The 17,581-nt window shown below is 40.7% G+C and overlaps 2 protein-coding genes across 2 annotated transcripts; both read left to right on the top strand.

Annotated features, from left to right (window-relative positions):
• Positions 1-1,072: 1,072 nt before the first annotated feature.
• suox (sulfite oxidase) lies at positions 1,073-11,421 on the top strand. Its single transcript, XM_031854084.1, has 5 exons — positions 1,073-1,193; positions 3,004-3,074; positions 3,227-3,401; positions 4,627-4,899; positions 5,881-11,421. Exons 2-5 carry the CDS (start codon positions 3,016-3,018, stop codon positions 7,102-7,104), a joined length of 1,731 nt encoding a protein of 576 aa, XP_031709944.1. The 5' UTR covers positions 1,073-1,193; positions 3,004-3,015; the 3' UTR covers positions 7,105-11,421.
• Positions 11,422-13,510: 2,089 nt separating this feature from the next.
• mmp19 (matrix metallopeptidase 19) lies at positions 13,511-17,231 on the top strand. Its single transcript, XM_031852717.1, has 9 exons — positions 13,511-13,653; positions 13,782-13,867; positions 13,994-14,124; positions 15,114-15,326; positions 15,422-15,667; positions 15,831-15,956; positions 16,104-16,268; positions 16,353-16,480; positions 16,582-17,231. Exons 1-9 carry the CDS (start codon positions 13,561-13,563, stop codon positions 16,810-16,812), a joined length of 1,419 nt encoding a protein of 472 aa, XP_031708577.1. The 5' UTR covers positions 13,511-13,560; the 3' UTR covers positions 16,813-17,231.
• The last annotated feature ends 350 nt before the right edge of the window (positions 17,232-17,581 follow it).

A 17,581-nucleotide genomic window follows, 5' to 3' on the forward strand; every position in this document is an offset into this window, starting at 1 on the left:
AAGGGAAGCCAGATAGCAAGACTACCAAGGTTCTGTCTGCTGTGTGAAGGCCTACCTGCTGTTGACTGGAACAATTAGGTTTATTGATATAGTTTTATAGTTTTAATATAGTTTTCCCATTGACTCAGCAGCTGATAAGGGATGCAAATCTAGCAAGACTACCAAGGTTCTGCTGCGATAAAATCCAAAAGATAAAAATATGCTTCTTTAGACGGTAAGAACCAGTAGAGCTTCTTCTTCATTGTCCCTTCATTTCAAAGGGCATAGAGAAAGAGACATCCACCACCTCCTGCTAACAGACTGTGACGACAGCTGCTCTTGCATGAGTGTATTTAATGGTTTGTCTGGTATCATCAGATTATTGTCTGATTTGATTTGTCTGTCCGTCATGCAGGCCCTCCAGTGTGTGAGGGTTGTGCTCTACACTACGCTGCCCAGACAAGATGTTGCTGTTGGGTCTCAATGCATATTCTCTTACCTGCTACCATGTTGAGTTTTATTCAGAACACCCTGCATGTAAACTCAGGTGCATTCAGGGTTCGTTCAATGAGGAAGAGACAGAGAGCTTGAAAAAACAGTCAGATATATTGGAGCATGTCAGTATTAACCTGCTGTGAAGCCCTTGGGCAAAAAATGTACTGTGGGAGATCTGTTGATAGGTGCATGTTTCCACACAAATTAAATAATTAAAAATCTGCTTAAAAGAAAGGTGTGAGTCATTTGTTAGATAGATTTCCAGTCACCAGTGTTCACAAAGCACAAATCATCATGTAAAGTGATGATGCACAGCAGTGATTATTGTGATTTAAAAAAATCAAATCTTTATTTCATCTTGAATCACACTGAAGGGGCTTCATTTTGCAATAATGACCAATTATTATTAGGCTTATTACACTGAAGCTAATCTGAAGAGATCAACTGACACAAAATATTGATAGAAAAACTTATTTTATTGATTAAATAAATGATAAAACACAGCCTGCAGTTTATAACTACCTCGCCTGCTGAGTTGCAGGGCTTTAGGTTGCCACATGACAAGTTGTCTTGAACGCCTCTCGGTCCGTGTTACGTTTCAGAGCAACGTTTCAGGGCAACGTTTCAGAGCAACGTTTCAGAGCAACGTTTCAGGGCTGTGCTTCCGTTGTGAATCGTGGAGAGCATCTGAGTACAAGCAGGCGACTGACACAACAGAAGTGAGTAGTTGTAGTGGTTTTGTTTACGTTTAACGAACATAACATTAACGTTTCCTCTGCTTATGAACACGTGTGAATGAGTTGGAGGAGTCGGACAGGCTGGCTGTCATTATCAAGCTCGCTAACTCGAGTGTTGGCTAAAATAGCCATGAGGAGGGTGATGGTGAAGCGCTACAATGTCTGCTTTAACGTTGACTCTTCGTGGCGTTTACCTCGCTGTGAAGTTAGCTGACACGAAGTGTGTCCGTGCAGAAAACTATATTTAGGATAGATCGTGATCCTACGAGGCTAACTGGCGTGAGATGACGTAGCCGTGTACGCTACATATGTTAAGTGTTCTGTTAATCTAATTACTTTACACGTTTAAAAGCGCTTAAATGTAACTTTCCTTTACTCTGACTTTTTGTTAAAGTGTGAATTATTTCTTCATTATTTTGATCGGCCTCAGCTGTTTCTCTTATTAAAATGTAGTGAGACCCTATCTTAACATGAGGAGATTACAGTTTCCCTCAGTGGAAAAGTCAAATGTAGTTGAAGATAACCGAGTAATCTTACAGTTGACGGTGATAAGAAAGGTTGTAGATGATTGACAATGCAGCGCTCCACCACATCATATCTGTCACCGTGTGTGAGAGAAATTATGCTTTTTTTTGTTGACAATTTTTCAATGACAGTGTGTGCTCCTCTGATGAAGATAAAGGACAATGTATACTTTGCTCTTCCAGTTAGTCGATCATAAACCCAAAGATGTTTTCCTAAGTGATATTTGGTCACGTTCCTTGATTCCTGTCTTGTTAAAGTGTCTGTATTGATCACAGAAGAAGACAAGGTAAGATGGTCTCTTCCTTTCTTAATTGTATGCTTGACAAACTGAGACTGTGTTGACCGTGATGGAGTTACTTTGGGCTGATATTTCTGTGGTCAGAGAAAGGTGAACTTATCCGTTCACTCCCCCTGAGCCGGTTGGCTCCTTCTGTAGGTTGAAGTAACTGCTGGTTGGTCAGTTCTGTAGGAGTTGTTTTAAACCCTTGTTTAAAGGTTCAGTTGGTCAGTTTTAACAGGACCACGTGTCGGCTGTTACGACAGAGACGGTTTTGGTGATCTATGCTGAAATAAAACATCTGTATATCAGACTGTACTTTCGCCGTCAAGCAAAAACTCCTGCACACAACAGCATGTTTGTTTTTACCACTTCTGCCCCCGTGTTACGCTCCCTGTGTCCTAACACAGCAGTGACGGAGCCTGTAGTCAGTAGGACTGTTACAGGTCTCTGCAAGCAGATCTTAACTTAACAAATTGCATATTTCTCTAGTCTGACCCAATGTATTTTCTAAATCGGTGTTCATTTTCAACTTATCGTCGTAAGCATATGAAGCTGCTGAAGGCTGCAACAGTTATGTGCAGTAATCTGAATGGTACACAAAGAATATTTATTTGAGATGAAAGTTTTTGGAAGTTTACTGGATATTTCCTTTCCTTTGCAACTGGCCGTACCTCTTGGGAACTACTGCTCTCGATAAAGCTGACACTTTCCTTTAAGTCAGGCTGACACACTTATCGTAGAGAGTTAATCCCTTTATCAGCCACTGCAGGTCGCTATCAATGGGTGTCTTTCAGGTGCCACATTCTGCTTGTTCGTGTTGCCTTTAACTTTCCCAAGAATCATGTTATTTGCTTTGCAAAATAAAAAATAGAAATGATTTAAACCCACCAAATTGCATTTCGCTGCTTTTTGTGGAACTTCAGTAACTTGTTAATAGAAGTTCTTTGCAAGATTTTGTTTCACTGTGAAATGAACTTTTCTTAACAGAACATCAGCGCAATGCTGCTTCTGCGACGCTGCCACAGCCTGACTCGCTTTGGCCCTCTCAACACTCAAAGGTACCTCCCTGGAACAAACATTTACTTTACCTGGCATTTATTGACTTGGCCTGCACTGATGGAGCAGGCTATAGGTCTTCACTGTTTTAAACCTAATGAGCGCCGCTTGATCTGCATAAAAGGGACATTGCCATTTTTATTTTATTTCATAGGCTTCAAGTGGCACCTGCTGTGGCCTCATGCGCAGGTCGTCTCTGGAGCAGCAGCAGCAGCAGTGAGGACCAGAGATCGTACCAGCGGGCCCACGGGCCCAGCTGGAGACATGGCCTGGCAGGACTGCTGGCTGGTACCGGGGCTGTACTGGCTTATGGCCTCCACCACCACAAGGTCAGGACTAGATTAGATCTGTAAAGACAGTCAATGTTTGATTTGCTTTTGTTGTGTCATGGCTAAATCGCGTCTATTAAACATGTTTTTAACTGTTGTTCAACAAAACAACAGCATGAAGTCATGACTTTGATTGTGATGAGCATTTGACATGATTTGTCTGAAAGGTCTGTTCCTTTAAAAAGGATCAAGTTGATGGAGCAGCATGGTGTAAATGTGCTGTATATGAAACAATCTTAATTATTCAAGTATCTAAACTGTTCAATAACATTTAATTTAGGGACAAATACTTATTATGATTGATTATGACATCGACTTACCAAACTGAGCGTTGCAAATTCAGAAATGTCTTTTGTCATTTTTGTTATGTATTGTAAATATAATTACCAAACTTTTACTGCAGAGTTTGTTGCGCCCCAAAGTGACGGATACATTTTATTTCTTTAAAATCCATATAATGTCAAACATGGGTTTCATCTACTCGGGTAGTGACAAACATTACAGATCCATCAAGCTTTCTCATGAACAGTGAGAAAACATTAACCGCTCTAAGCAGCAGTGCAGCTGTCTCATGTATTTGAGTGAATAATTAACACAGTCATGCTGAAAACGGTCTGTTTGAAGCTGCTTTTATTAGCAGTAGCAGTACAACTAGTACTACAGTAGTAGAAGGGGTAGTATAGTATAGTGATGTATGTCTATTTGCTTCAGTCAGACGTTCAGGAACTTGTTGCTGCTGTATCGCAAACAAAGCCAACATGTGTCGTTTGCACAATGAAGTGTGGTATGGCAGTGTAGGCTGATGTGCCTTCATGGCATCAGTCTAAAGTCATAGGCCTTTCAGTCTGTGTGTCCTATCCAGAGGCTGTTCAGATAACAGAGAGAGAGAGCAGGCTAGATATTTATAACATACCAACATCAGCATTGTGTCGGCATGTGCAAACATGAGAACGCACACTGCTGTCACAGCCAGTTTACCACCATAAAACCAGAGGCCTGCAGTTAAAACAGTGATCACAGAAGAATCCAAATGAACTTTTAGTTACAGTTACATTAAGCAAAATCTATATTTACAACATGCTCTTTTCAAGTATGTAGACTGGATTCCTGGTTTCCAGTATTTTCTCTTTTTAAATGTCTTTTTTTGATAAATCACAAAACTGATACCTCCTCTCTCCTGTCTCCTGTCTCCTGTCTCCTCTCTCCTCTCTCCTCTCTGGTGCAGGCTGAGCAGGAAGACACCATTAGAGTGCAGGCAATAGAGAAGACCTCAGCTTTTCCCATCTTCAGCCAGGAAGAGGTCACCAGTCACCGCTCTCTGGAGGATGGCGTGTGGGTCACTTACAAAGGTGGTGTCTATGACATCACTGAGTTTGTTGCCATGCACCCTGGTGGGGATAAGATCCTGCTGGCAGCAGGTGGAGCCCTTGAACCCTTCTGGGCACTGTATGCTGTGCACAACCAGGAGCATGTGCTGGAAATGCTCTCAGAGTACAAGGTGGGCAGATTCTTGGTTTCTTTTGATAGTTAAAATAAATGTCAGTGAAGAACAATAGAAGTAGAATATTAACAACAGAGTATAGGAAAGAAATGGCTTTTCAGCAGATTTTCATTGGGTAGAAAAAGTTCATCAACACGAAGCTGAGACAAGAAATGGCTGCGAGCACCAAACTCTGTAGCCAGTGTTTGTAAGCCTATGTGGAGACATTTGCAGATAAAATATACTGCTGACCTTAAGTCAAAGTTTTCAACCATCACTGACTTCCATTTGAAATTGACCAATGTAACATACCCAGTGTGCAGCTTCACCTCGCAAAGTTCTGTTCCTTTGAGTTACATTTGTGGCTGGAAAATGGAACCGAACTGTAGAAGAAACTGAACCTAAATGGTAAAATGACTGCCCAGTCTGTTGGTTGTAAACATCCATCCACAGTTTACACTCTTTGAGTTTTTGGTTAAACTTTGATCTCATGTATTTGCTGTAGCGCTGCTCACACAGCTTTAACACAAACGCTTTAACTTGCTTTAAATGCAATTCAGTCACAATATGCATTGCAATAACACCCCTTCAGCATCTATTTAGTATACAAATCCATTAAAAACTATGTAAACCTATAGCGGCTGTAAAGCCGGGGTTCTCAGTTGAATTTATCCTAAAATGAACTTGTCATTTATTTTGTCTGTCTTGCCCGTGATCTCTGAAGACACACATGAAAAGGTCTACTGCATACTGTATACTAAGGAACAGCTGTAGGCTAAATACTGGCACTCTTTACGTGGTCAGTAAGAGAAACACTGTTCCTTGTGTGTTTTTGTGGTGTTTCCTGGTAAACAAACAGTTATTTGTCTGTCTTTGCCTTTTTGATTTGCACTTTTAGCAATTTGAGATGAACAGAAAATGTCCCTTGAAAATGTGTGATAGCTTGTAGCATTGAGTCCCATGTGGCCTAATACAACATGTGTCTGTGGTTAACACAAGGTTGGTGAGCTGAGTGCAGAAGACCTGAAGAAGCAGAAGACTATTCAGACATCGGACCCCTACTCTTCCGACCCCGAGCGTCACCCCGTCCTGCACATCAACAACCTCAAGCCCTTCAACGCTGAGCCGCCTCCTGAAATCCTCTCCGACAGCTTCATCACCCCCTCGGCTTTCTTCTTCAAAAGAAACCACCTGCCAGTTCCTCCGGTGGACCCGGCTTCATATCAGCTGATGGTGGAGGGACTCCCTGGAGGAGTGCTGACGCTGTCTTTAGAAGAGTTAAAGACTCGATTCCCCAAACACACCGTGACCGCCACGCTGCAGTGTGCCGGTAACCGTCGCTCTGAGATGAATAAGGTGAAGCAGGTGAAAGGACTGAACTGGGGCATTGCGGCGATCAGTAACGCCACATGGAGCGGTGCGAGGCTCAGGGATGTGCTGCTGGCCGCCGGATACGGGCCCGATGTGGCCCAGCGGGCTGTCCATGTTCAGTTTGAAGGTCTGGACAAAGACGTGACGGGGACCACCTACGGTGCTTCCATCCCTCTGAACAAGGCAGTTAGTGAGGAGGGTGATGTGTTGCTGGCTTATGAAATGAATGGCGCAGATCTCCCTGCCGACCACGGCTACCCCGTCCGCGTTGTGGTGCCAGGCACAGTGGGCGCACGCAATGTTAAATGGTTGGGGAAGATCATAGTGAGTGCAGACGAAAGCAGCAGCCACTGGCAGCAGAACGACTACAAGGGCTTTTCCCCCGGGACGGACTGGGACACGGTGGACTTCAAGTCTGCTCCGGCCATCCAAGAGCTGCCTATTCAGTCAGCCATCACCACACCGGCAGACGGTGCTGTGGTCGATCGCAGTTTGGAAGACGTGACCGTGAAGGGTTACGCCTGGAGCGGCGGTGGCAGAGAGGTAGTGCGTGTAGATGTGTCTCTGGATGGAGGAAAGACGTGGCAGGTGGCCCAACTGAAGAGCAGCGAGAAGGGACAAGCGCCTGAACCGTCGCCCCCACCGGGACGAGCCTGGGCCTGGAAGCTGTGGGAGGTAACGGCTCCGCTTCCTCCGGAGGCTCAGGAGCTGGAGATAGTTTGCAAGGCGGTTGATAACAGTTACAACATGCAGCCGGACACAGTTGCTCCCATCTGGAATCTGAGGGGCGTGCTGAGTAACGCCTGGCACAGAGTGAACGTGAAGATCAGAGAGGATGAGAGCGAGGAATAGACTTTACGCCCGAAAGAGTCATCAGAGAGTGGACGTTGTTTTAAATCTGTTACTAAAGCCGAGCTCAGGCTACAAGAGTTTTGGCCCGTTTTAACTCTGATTCACCGCTGTTGACAATCGGAGGGAGATATGCGGTCCGGGACGTTGGTCTGTACCAATGTTCAGCCCAGATTATGGAGGAATGTGAGGGTTTTACAGAACCAGTCTTAAACCACCCCAAACATTCACAGCCTCATCGGTGCCCAAACGTTCTAGCCCTCGAGGCTAACGTTAGCTAACATACTACTGAAATAAATACTGACTCCAGACTCATTTAGCCTTCTGCTTTTGTTTTTTGTCACTGCCAAGCATTACTACAACAATTTGTAGTGTCACGTCAATCTCCGTTTTGATTGCATTTGCTTCCCCGTGAGATCATGAGAGAGAGATCACGTGATGTGTTGCGTTGCTCCTCTAAGCATGATAATCTTAACAATAATCCCACCTTCATTTTCAAATCTCGTAGTGTGTGCATGTTTGGTGTTAGAGAGAAGAACGTGTGAAGATTCTCCTTATGATGCAACCCGGTTTATAAACCGGAAAGGATTTTAAACCCATGTGGTCTGAGCCCGGCTTACCTCAGCAGGAACAGTGATGGAGGAAGAAAATCTGTTTCTTAAAAAATACAGCAGGAGTTTTTGACAAACAGCTTTGAAGTATTTATGCAATCATGTTGCCTGTGAGATTTGAGATGAGGGTAATTCAGTGAGAACGTTTGGTGTGTGAATAATACATTTATACTCATTTCTAATGTTTTTATTGTTTAATATGTCTGGCATGGGCTTCACGGGTACCTAATGTACCCTTTGAGCCTGTGGGTGTTCCAAATAAGCCAACTTAATGATTTGCTGATAAATATATATTTATTTAAAAAAAATCTCAACAATACAAACTTGTTCTATTCAAATCTGTAATCTCTTTTCATTTTGTCTCCACTTCTATCCTCTGGCCTCTACATGCCATGTAACAGACATGACCAGCCTTTTCACTGCGTCATCAACGCAGGAAAAGCTTAACTTACAACTTGTCTTTGGAGGATAAATAGTTTACAAACAAAATCAAAACTTTAATGAAAATTCTTCATTATTCATCTTTCATTACGTGTTGTCATTTTGTCGGTATATCTATCCTATGATGTGCTCTTGGCACATCATAGGTCATTAAATGACCTATGACCTAACATCACTGATATTTATTTAAGGATATTAATTATCAGAATTATGGAGCTGATTCATCAGATGAGATCAAAATTAGGGAGGAAAATAATTCAAAGGCCAAAAGTGAGAAAATCACCATTGAAACACAATCAAGTGGGCTTAATGGGAACATCAGTGAATTTATAGTTATGTCTTTGTACATGACATTCAAAAAACTACATGACGTTAATCTATCTTAGGTGCACTGATGGAACATGAGTAGTATAAATGGATCATGCAAACTAATGATCCTCTACTCATTCACATCCACCCCACAGACAGAGTTGTTTTTGCTCGTGTCCCCACCAGGTACAAATAAAAATACATACAGATAAACCTACACATTATGGTCTATTTAACATTAAATATAAACTACATACAAAAACTATTACTGTACTGCTATGCAGCTATGGTATTGAAGCAGCATGTGGTCTGTCTGCTAGCGTGCTAAAGCTCACATTTTGATTTCAAGAGAAACACTATTTCCTATTGAAGTAATATTCTAACATTTGTCTTCTTCAAAACACTAATTGCTAAACTTTTGATAACAAATGAGTATTTACCAAAAAGAGTAGCAATAATAATCTGATTGTACCGACATCACCAAAGTTTTTCTGCAACTTCTTCTGGGATCAGCAGGTGCATGTCACACATGTTCAATGACTCAATAGTGACAGATTGATTTACAATAAAAAAGTGTAATTTATGAAACAAACTGTTTTATTGGAAGCAAAAAAAGATGTAGTGTTTTTTGACTCAGAAGTTGCAGGTGGGCTTATATGGTACGTGGGCTTCAGACCCTATATTAGCACAAAGCTGAAGTCTGTTAGTGACCGGAACATGTCCGTCTTATCTAGTGATGATGATTCACTTACACTTTGGTCTTAAGTGAACACGTGAGTCTGTAAATTCTCAAGTGTTTATTTTGTAATCTGTATTGACGTTCTCAATGCTGTAGATGCACACACGATATTAAAAGGGTTGAAGTAATTGTATTATTAATAATGCATCGTAATTTGAAAACCTAATTTTAAGTTTATTATATAGTCGTTATACAGTGTTCACTTTATTTGAGAAAGAACAATTGGAGTTTACTGAGACTGGAATCAACGTGTACGTTTTAAAACATTGGAAGCGTTTGTTTATCTGCTGCTCTGACTTTGCTGATTAATAACTTTTGTACGTGAGAAGATAATAAAATAACTCTTTTATGGGAAAAAGTTTGATTAGCTTAAAGGAAAATGATCAGAAGCCAATGTCTGTGGTGTAGATCATCAATGCTTGTGTTTAGTCTGCAAATCAGAAGTGTACTGTGATCTCTGTGCACCATTCAGCTTGTTGAGTTGCCCCGCACTGTCTCAACACCTCACTGTGGGGATGTAGCTGTGGTTGCACCACAACACTCTGCAGAGACAAGTCGCTTTGTGACCACAGTTTTGACGACACTGTTTTATGTAAAATGTACATTATCGTTGAAGATGACTAAAGAGTTCTAGTTTTACAGAGACTTCTGGTGTGTCAATTGCTGCTCAGTGCCAAAAACTCAAAAAACGCTTGTGTCAGCTTTTAACATCATAGTGATAACATCATAGTGATATAATGTGTTGCTCAGCTTTGCAGTGCTTACATTTTCCATTCTCTGTTCCTCCCTGACTAAACAATATAAACTATTGTTTATATTTAATGAAAAGCAAATACATTTTTTCTGTTTACTTTTCTTCAAGGGTCATTTTAATTAATACAAAAACATTAATAATATTACTAATTGTAAAAAATTAATATATAAAATTATTTCTTATGAAATGTGGAACATATTTGGTTGCCAGTTAAATTTAGGATTGATTTTAAGATTCTTTTAAGAACTTTTGTCCATACTGTAAAAGCCTTTTCTATATAATGTCATCTTTACTGGTTCACTGGTGTTCTCTGTTTGCTCGCTGTAAACTCTGGGAAGAGAATATTTGAAACCTCACTGTTTTAATTTGACAAACTTTAATATGATACCACTTTCACATGTTGGTGAATATATCATATTATATTATATTATATGATGTTGTTTTGAAAGCTGAAGTTAGCTCTGCTAAAATCCAGTAGCTGTCAACATCAGGAGGCCATTGTTTGCTGAGAGCAATGCTAGAATCTTGAACAATTTATTATAATCACCAAAATCTTTGATCCTCATCAAAATCTTTCACTTCTGCTTTTTCTTAGTACGTTTATTAAATGTTGTAACAGAAGAAACAGGATCTAAGTGACTCAGACAGTCTTCTGAAAAAAAGATGCTGCAGCTGGCAGGAAGATGAACAGGAGGGAGGAAGGGAGGACAAGTTCATGTAAAAGATGAGGAAAGATCAGGACATAAGATTGGAGGTATAAAAGAATGCAATAGAAAAAATATATATAATATATAATATAATTCACAGTAATTTGAGTAGCTCAAAACTGCACTGCTCAAACCTATTAAGTGATGTGAAGTGAATCATGATGTTGTCACGAACACAAGTGGCCTTTTATCCTGAATAGGATTAAATGGATAAAGATATTCGCCTGCACATTTTTTCTTGGCCTGCAAGAGAGGTTTTCTTTTATCAAATGAAAGCAGATATATTTCGGGGGTTTACGCACATGATAAATGATGTGGGACTCTCTTGTTTATCTGTATCCTGGGGCTATTGACCCAAAATTGCAAAGTTGTTTGGCAATCATGTTTGCTATAAACTTTTCATTCTGATCCGTCTCTGAGTCATAAATGACTAAAAGTTTGGTAAGCAGAAATTTGTTGTGCAGATAAAGAAAACACATTTATGTGGCTCTGCAGTCGACCCCGACTGAGATTTTATGTATTCTCTTGGTTCAGACTCCTGACGCTGCTATGAGTATGCACTACTCACAAACACTTAAAATAAATGAGAAATATCCGCTCCCGTCAGTAGCAGATGAGACATTAATGTGGTATCAAGCAAGATCATTTGGACAAAATGTTCTACATGCTCTGTTTACTCGTGGTGCACCAAACACTAGTATGCTGCTGTGTAATGTTTCAGAAACCTGAAACTGAAATAAATCCTATACTGTACTCCCACTTCTTGCTTGTTCCTTCTTTCTGTTGCTTTCTTTTCATTGTGAGTAATAAGGATTCTGTCTCAACAATGACAAATACAGTAGATAGGAAACAGATGAAGCTGACACTTCCTGACTTCCTCTTTAGGTCAGCAAATACAGACACTTGTGTCACATTGGTGGTAAATGCAAACCAGTGCACTAAAGCTTTGGTTTGATTCCTCTGTGTGATAAGTTGTGATACAGTGGGGAATGAGCAGCATGCAGACCGGGAAAACCATCAAAGGTATATACAAGAAAAAGTTAAACCTATTTGTCTGTATGAAGAATTCTTAGTTTGATGCCAATTTGCGATAAATCAAAGGGCCTAACAGCACCTGCAGTAGCTTGGGAAATCTGAAAGAGAAATTCTGCTGTTGGCATACAAAGACAAACCTTTGGTGTTAGTATGTTTCCTCAGGTTTAAGTCTGAGTGTACGATGCCAATCATTAACCATGCACTCACATCTTGAGACCAGCTGCTTTGTCGGCTCATGCTGCTGTAACATTTATACCGACTCCACACGCGACAGTCTGCTGTCGTCCTATTCCAAAAGGTAAAGTTACCGTACAAATGTCCAAATAAAGTTTTAAGTCTTCGCATTGTGAGAATTTCACAGGACAATATTAACCTTCAGTCATCCACAGCTAGATAATTATAAACTCTGGAGGCTTTTCCCTTGCTTAGGCTTTAAAACAAGGTTTTTATCAATTCTACACAACCGAAAACCGATCTAAAATAAGCCAAAACAAGCAGGAATTGGTAACAAAAGTTCCTAGTTCTTTCCTCTTTGACTTAATTATTTGAAACCAAAAGGTCATGTAATACACAACCACCCAAATTGAAAGCATGGACCCACTAGCATGATTGTTGAGACATGATTATCTTTTCTATAATATATATTTCTGATCATTATATGCCAGAATAAGGACTAATAATAGATATGCATCTCTAATTTTTTTTTAAATTAAGAATTTCACTTAAAGCTCTATTCGTCAAATTTTGGCCACTCGGGGTGAATAACAGCAACAAACCGACAAACACTGATGTCATTCGGGCAGAGCAAGATTATCTTTGTAGTGTTTCTGACCACCTGAAGAATTTAGGTTCTATTTTCACTCACTTCTGTCAACTCCTCAGATATCTGGGTGTTTTGCTTCCTAGATGCGAGACTCTGGCCAGCTGGTTGCTTGTCTGTCTTTGGGGCTGGGCAGCTGGGAGAGCTACTGTTCCAGCATTATCTGGGAGCTAGCTTTCATTAGCTTTTATTAGTTTTATTAGCTTGTTAAGAGCAAAAAGACTGAACCATACAGTACATATGTGGACTGGGTCATCATTCTTTGGTGGTTCCCCTAGAGCAGGGGTCCCCAACTGGCGGGCCGCGGTCCGGATCCGGACCCAGACATTGCTGCCTGGTGTTAGTCTATTAAAACACTCATCAATCAATTTAGGAGTAATATGACAAACCAGTGTTTTGTATTTTGGTGGTGAGGTGACAATTTGCATTTGAAACCTGGACTCTTGCCGTAAAACATTTCAGACCACATTTAAAGGAAATATTGTTGTTGTCAACATGTAACAGCATACCAGATCTTTTGTATATCTGATTACATGTCTGCATGGATGGGTCCAATGGTGAATTTCTCTCAGATAGGTGTGGGGACAGCAGGAATGTGGAAATGGAGGCCCATAATTAAACCATAATACGTACCTGTAGGACAGACACTGCTGTGACAACAGGGAATCAACAAGAGGGCATTGACCCTGAGGGAAGAATATGTGATTGTTATCGTGATAGTGTTGTTCAGGGTGATTGGCCTCTTTTCATAGAGTCAAACACTACCATGACCCTCTAAACTGGTCGAGTGTGTAGACCACTGCTGCAGCTCTGCGTCCTCTCTGAACAGCTGAACAATTCAACAGCAGACATGTTGGCTGGAGGTCATCTGGCTTCTCTTGTAATCCTCATTCTTCAGGGATGGATCATCGCAGCCGCAGGGCTGACTCATGCGCCGGGCTGAGTTAAAAACTGCTGGAGCACTCTGAGAACAAACAGTCTGTTGTGGGACTGTGCACTTCTCAGGCTCTGAACATCAGCCCTGGATTATTGAGAACTTGAATATGGACTACACATGGCTGCTGCTGCTGCTGCTGCTCAACCTCAGAGGAGCTATTTGTGCTGTGGTGCAATGGACAGAATTACATGAAGCAAAGGTAAAGGTGCTTCGTACATTTTAAAACATACATTCACAATTTTATTCATGTCAACAGCAATATATGCATGCTTAATATATTAACAGTATTCTTTTCAGTGAGCCTTATTGTCTGCCTCTGCTTCACAGGCCTATTTGAGGCAGTATGGATACCTGAATGACCCTGCTGATCCACAGGACCCTCATTACCTGGAAGAGGTCATTGAAGCTCTCAGGTAAAATAGACTAATGCTGTTTCAGGGGAAACATGCATAGCTACTATAAGTTAATATCCCTGATACAGTGAAGGAGGATGCGAGCAGCCCTCAATTTGCAGATGTTTGATCACTTCTTGTCTCCAGGGTTTTCCAGGGTGTGAATGATCTGCCACCTACTGGAGAACTAGATGAAGCTACTGTGGAACTGATGAGACAGCCGCGATGTGGCATGGAAGACCCCTTCAACAAGAAATATCACAAATACAGAGTGATGGGTGAGTCGAGAAAATAAGCTTTAGATCTGTTAACTTTTTAAACAGTACAGGGTTCAATAAATTGGGCACCAGTGTAAACAATGTTACAAATATTTGTAGCTCTAACTTTGACATCTGTGGGCCATGTTGTCACAAAGTGTCATGGATCAATATAATGACATTAAATATAATGGATCAATATAATGACAAAAAAAATAGTCAGCATAGTATTTCAATAAAATGTAAAAAATATCATAGTATAGAATGTCATACAAATGTAATAAACAGGTCAGTGTAGAGTGCATCAAATGTCATAACGTGGTATGCTATGAAAATGTCATTGTACAGTATATTAAAATGTCATAAAAACTCATACTATAGTATGTCATGAAATATTCATCGTACAGTATGTCATTAAATTATTTAAAAGTTGTAGTGTATTATGCCATGAAAAAATCATAAAAAGTAATAATATGGTGCGTAAATAAAATGTCAAAAAAGTCATAGTAAAGTATGTCATCAAAGTTCCAAAAAGTATAGTAGCTATGACATTAAAATGTCATAAAACATCATAGTTGAAAAAAGTAATTAAAAGGCAGAGTATAGTATGTTATTATATGTAGCATAATATGTCATATATTGTCATAGTACAGTATGTCATTAAAATGTCTAAAATTCATAGTATATTATGTCCAAAATAAGTCATATTATAATATATTATAAAAAGTCATAATATATCATACCATAGTATCTCATTAAAACGTCAATAAAATCATAGTATGGCATGTCCAAATATACATTAAAAAACTTCATAGTATAGTATTTCTTTTTAAAAGCGTCATATTATAGTCAACACAGAAAAAGTCAGGAAAAGTGTATTGTAAAGTATGTTGACAAAAATGACAGGTATGCATTTTTAAAAAGTCATAAATATTTATGGTTTATTATGTCATCAGAATAACAAAATGTCATCGTATAGTATGTCATAAAAAAGGATTCTTCTCTGACAGGTCGTTGGAGAAAGAGGAGTCTGACCTACCGCATCTACAACTACACACCTGACATGAAGAAGGTAGAGGTGAAGATGGCCGTCCTCTATGCCTTCAAGTTCTGGAGTGATGTGGCTGCTTTGACCTTCAGAGAAGTCGACTATGGCAGAGCAGACATCAAGATCTCCTTTCATAAGAAAGACGGCTTCTGCGCCAACCCATTTGATGGCCGTGGTCAGTTTTTTTATTTAGATATATAGATATAGCTCCTATTGGGCCTAGTATCCCCTGAAACACAAACCTAAATTGTTTATTTGTACCACCTGCAGGTCATGTACTCGCCCATGCTGAGTCACCAGAATCTGGTATTGTCCATTTTGATGAGGATGAGTTCTGGACTGAGGGAGCATATTATGGTACTAATCTGCGTATTGTGGCTGCCCATGAAATTGGCCACGCCCTCGGCCTGGGCCACTCTCAGTTCAGAAGCGCTCTGATGGCTCCAGTCTACGGTGGTTACCGTGCCAATTTTAGGCTGCATACAGATGATATCAGAGGCATCCAGATCTTATATGGTGAGTGCATCAAGAAGGCCCACTGGACTAGATCAGAGCTATCAATTTTGTATCAGTACCTGTGACTCAACCTGACACTTCATGTGATTGCATGACTTTGAGTCACTGTGTTTTATGTCAAAGTAAGGAAAGCATACATCCTAAAACTTTCTTTGTTTTATAGGTAAACGCATCACCAGCACTTTAGCCAGTCCGACACCTCCAGACAGTGTGTTTCCCACAGAAAGCAGCCATGATACTGAGAACCTCCCTGACCCCTGCACTGCCACACTGGATGCCATCATGTTAGGTAAATTACAGATTAGCTGTTGCTAGAGTATTTACAGTAGAAGCCCCACCTGTGTGCATTGTAGCCTGACTTTACCTGAACACTTTTCTAGTCCGACAGCAGGATCACAAAATGTGTCACAGAGTACGTCTCTGTTTGTTTAATCAGGTCCATGGAGGAAAACCTTTGCTTTCAGCGGTGATTACGTCTGGACGATCTCTGATCTGGGACACAACACACCAATAAAGATTGGCAGTCTGTGGAGAGCCCTGCCTGGAAACCTGAATGCTGTCGTGTACTCTCAAAGAACCAACAAGACATACTTTTTTAAAGGTACAGTTGTCCAATACTTCTGTCATGCGCTCTTCTGTTCTCCAGCTGTGAGTGTGTGACTATTTATACTGTTTCTGGTCCCAGGTAATAAAGTGTGGAGGTATACCATGTTCGTGCTGGACTACGGCTACCCCAAAGAGGTCAAACGAATCCCTCCTAATATTGATGCAGCCATTTACCTGGAGATGAACAAGAAGGTGGTCTTTATCAAGGTATCAAAACATGTGGCGGCATTTAAACATGTCAGTGCGTCCTCAGATATTCTTCTTGCAGACATATTTAGTTGTAATCTCTTTACTGTCTGTCTGTGTAGGGTTCAGAACACTGGCAGTGGGATGAGTTGAAGTACACGGACTTAAGTCTCTACCCCAAACCGCTCTCTATGCTCTTCACTGGAGTGCCGTCCAGTCCGGATGCAGCCTTCACCTGGAACAACGGCAACATCTTCTTCTTTAAGGGAGATGAGTACTGGCGTGTGAATAAGCTGCTGAGGGTCGACAGAGGATACCCACTGAGCAAGAGGGAGCGCTGGATGCGATGCTAGGGGCCAACCATCAGGGGGCAGCATGGATCAAGAGGTCCACGGCAGGGGTGCTGGTTCCACTCCAGAGGCATTGACAACCAGGCAACCTCAACAGCAGTGATTGTAAATTTTATCTACCATGGAAAAAAAAAAGAACAGAAATAGTGTAGGAATTGATTTTATTTCACTGGATCTGATTTTAACCAAACTACTCCTTCCCTCTGTGGCAGGTAGGTTTTTGTGAGGCTTACTCGTTGAGCACATATGTGTGTTTTTGTGACTTTGAGAATTATGTAAGCTTTTGTATGATCTCAGGGAGAAATCAAGGGAGGCCTTCTGTTTTTCTCTCAAACATATGTGTTGGGTTATGTGTGTTAATACTTTCAGTAAGATGAAATATGATGGGAGTGTGCACTTCCTGTTCAGACATTGTTTTTAACCAATCATGCAACTCTTTTAAAAGTTTGTTCAGTGTTTTTAAACAATAAAATGTTACTAAACACTTCTATTATCTCATGACTCACGCTGGTCTGTGAGAAATCATGTGTCATAGATATGTGTCCAGGTTTTTTCAATTTCAAATGGAAGATTTTCTATAATGAAACAATTAAATTTAACATTCATTAGGATGAAATGCCAGTCGGTCCTGCATTGTTTGCAAAAAAACAAACTTTGGAGGCGCCATGACAACCCCAACCAGTTACCTAGTAGGAAATCCTCCCCATGACCTATTTATTGTCCATGCCTGGTGAGGATTGCTGCCAGTGTTGCTAAGAGCCGCAAGAGACCA

This window comes from Anarrhichthys ocellatus, unplaced genomic scaffold (genome assembly GCF_004355925.1).
Source record: "Anarrhichthys ocellatus isolate YVR2014 unplaced genomic scaffold, GSC_Weel_1.0 scaffold1, whole genome shotgun sequence".
In the NCBI taxonomy this organism is placed as follows: domain Eukaryota; kingdom Metazoa; phylum Chordata; class Actinopteri; order Perciformes; family Anarhichadidae; genus Anarrhichthys; species Anarrhichthys ocellatus.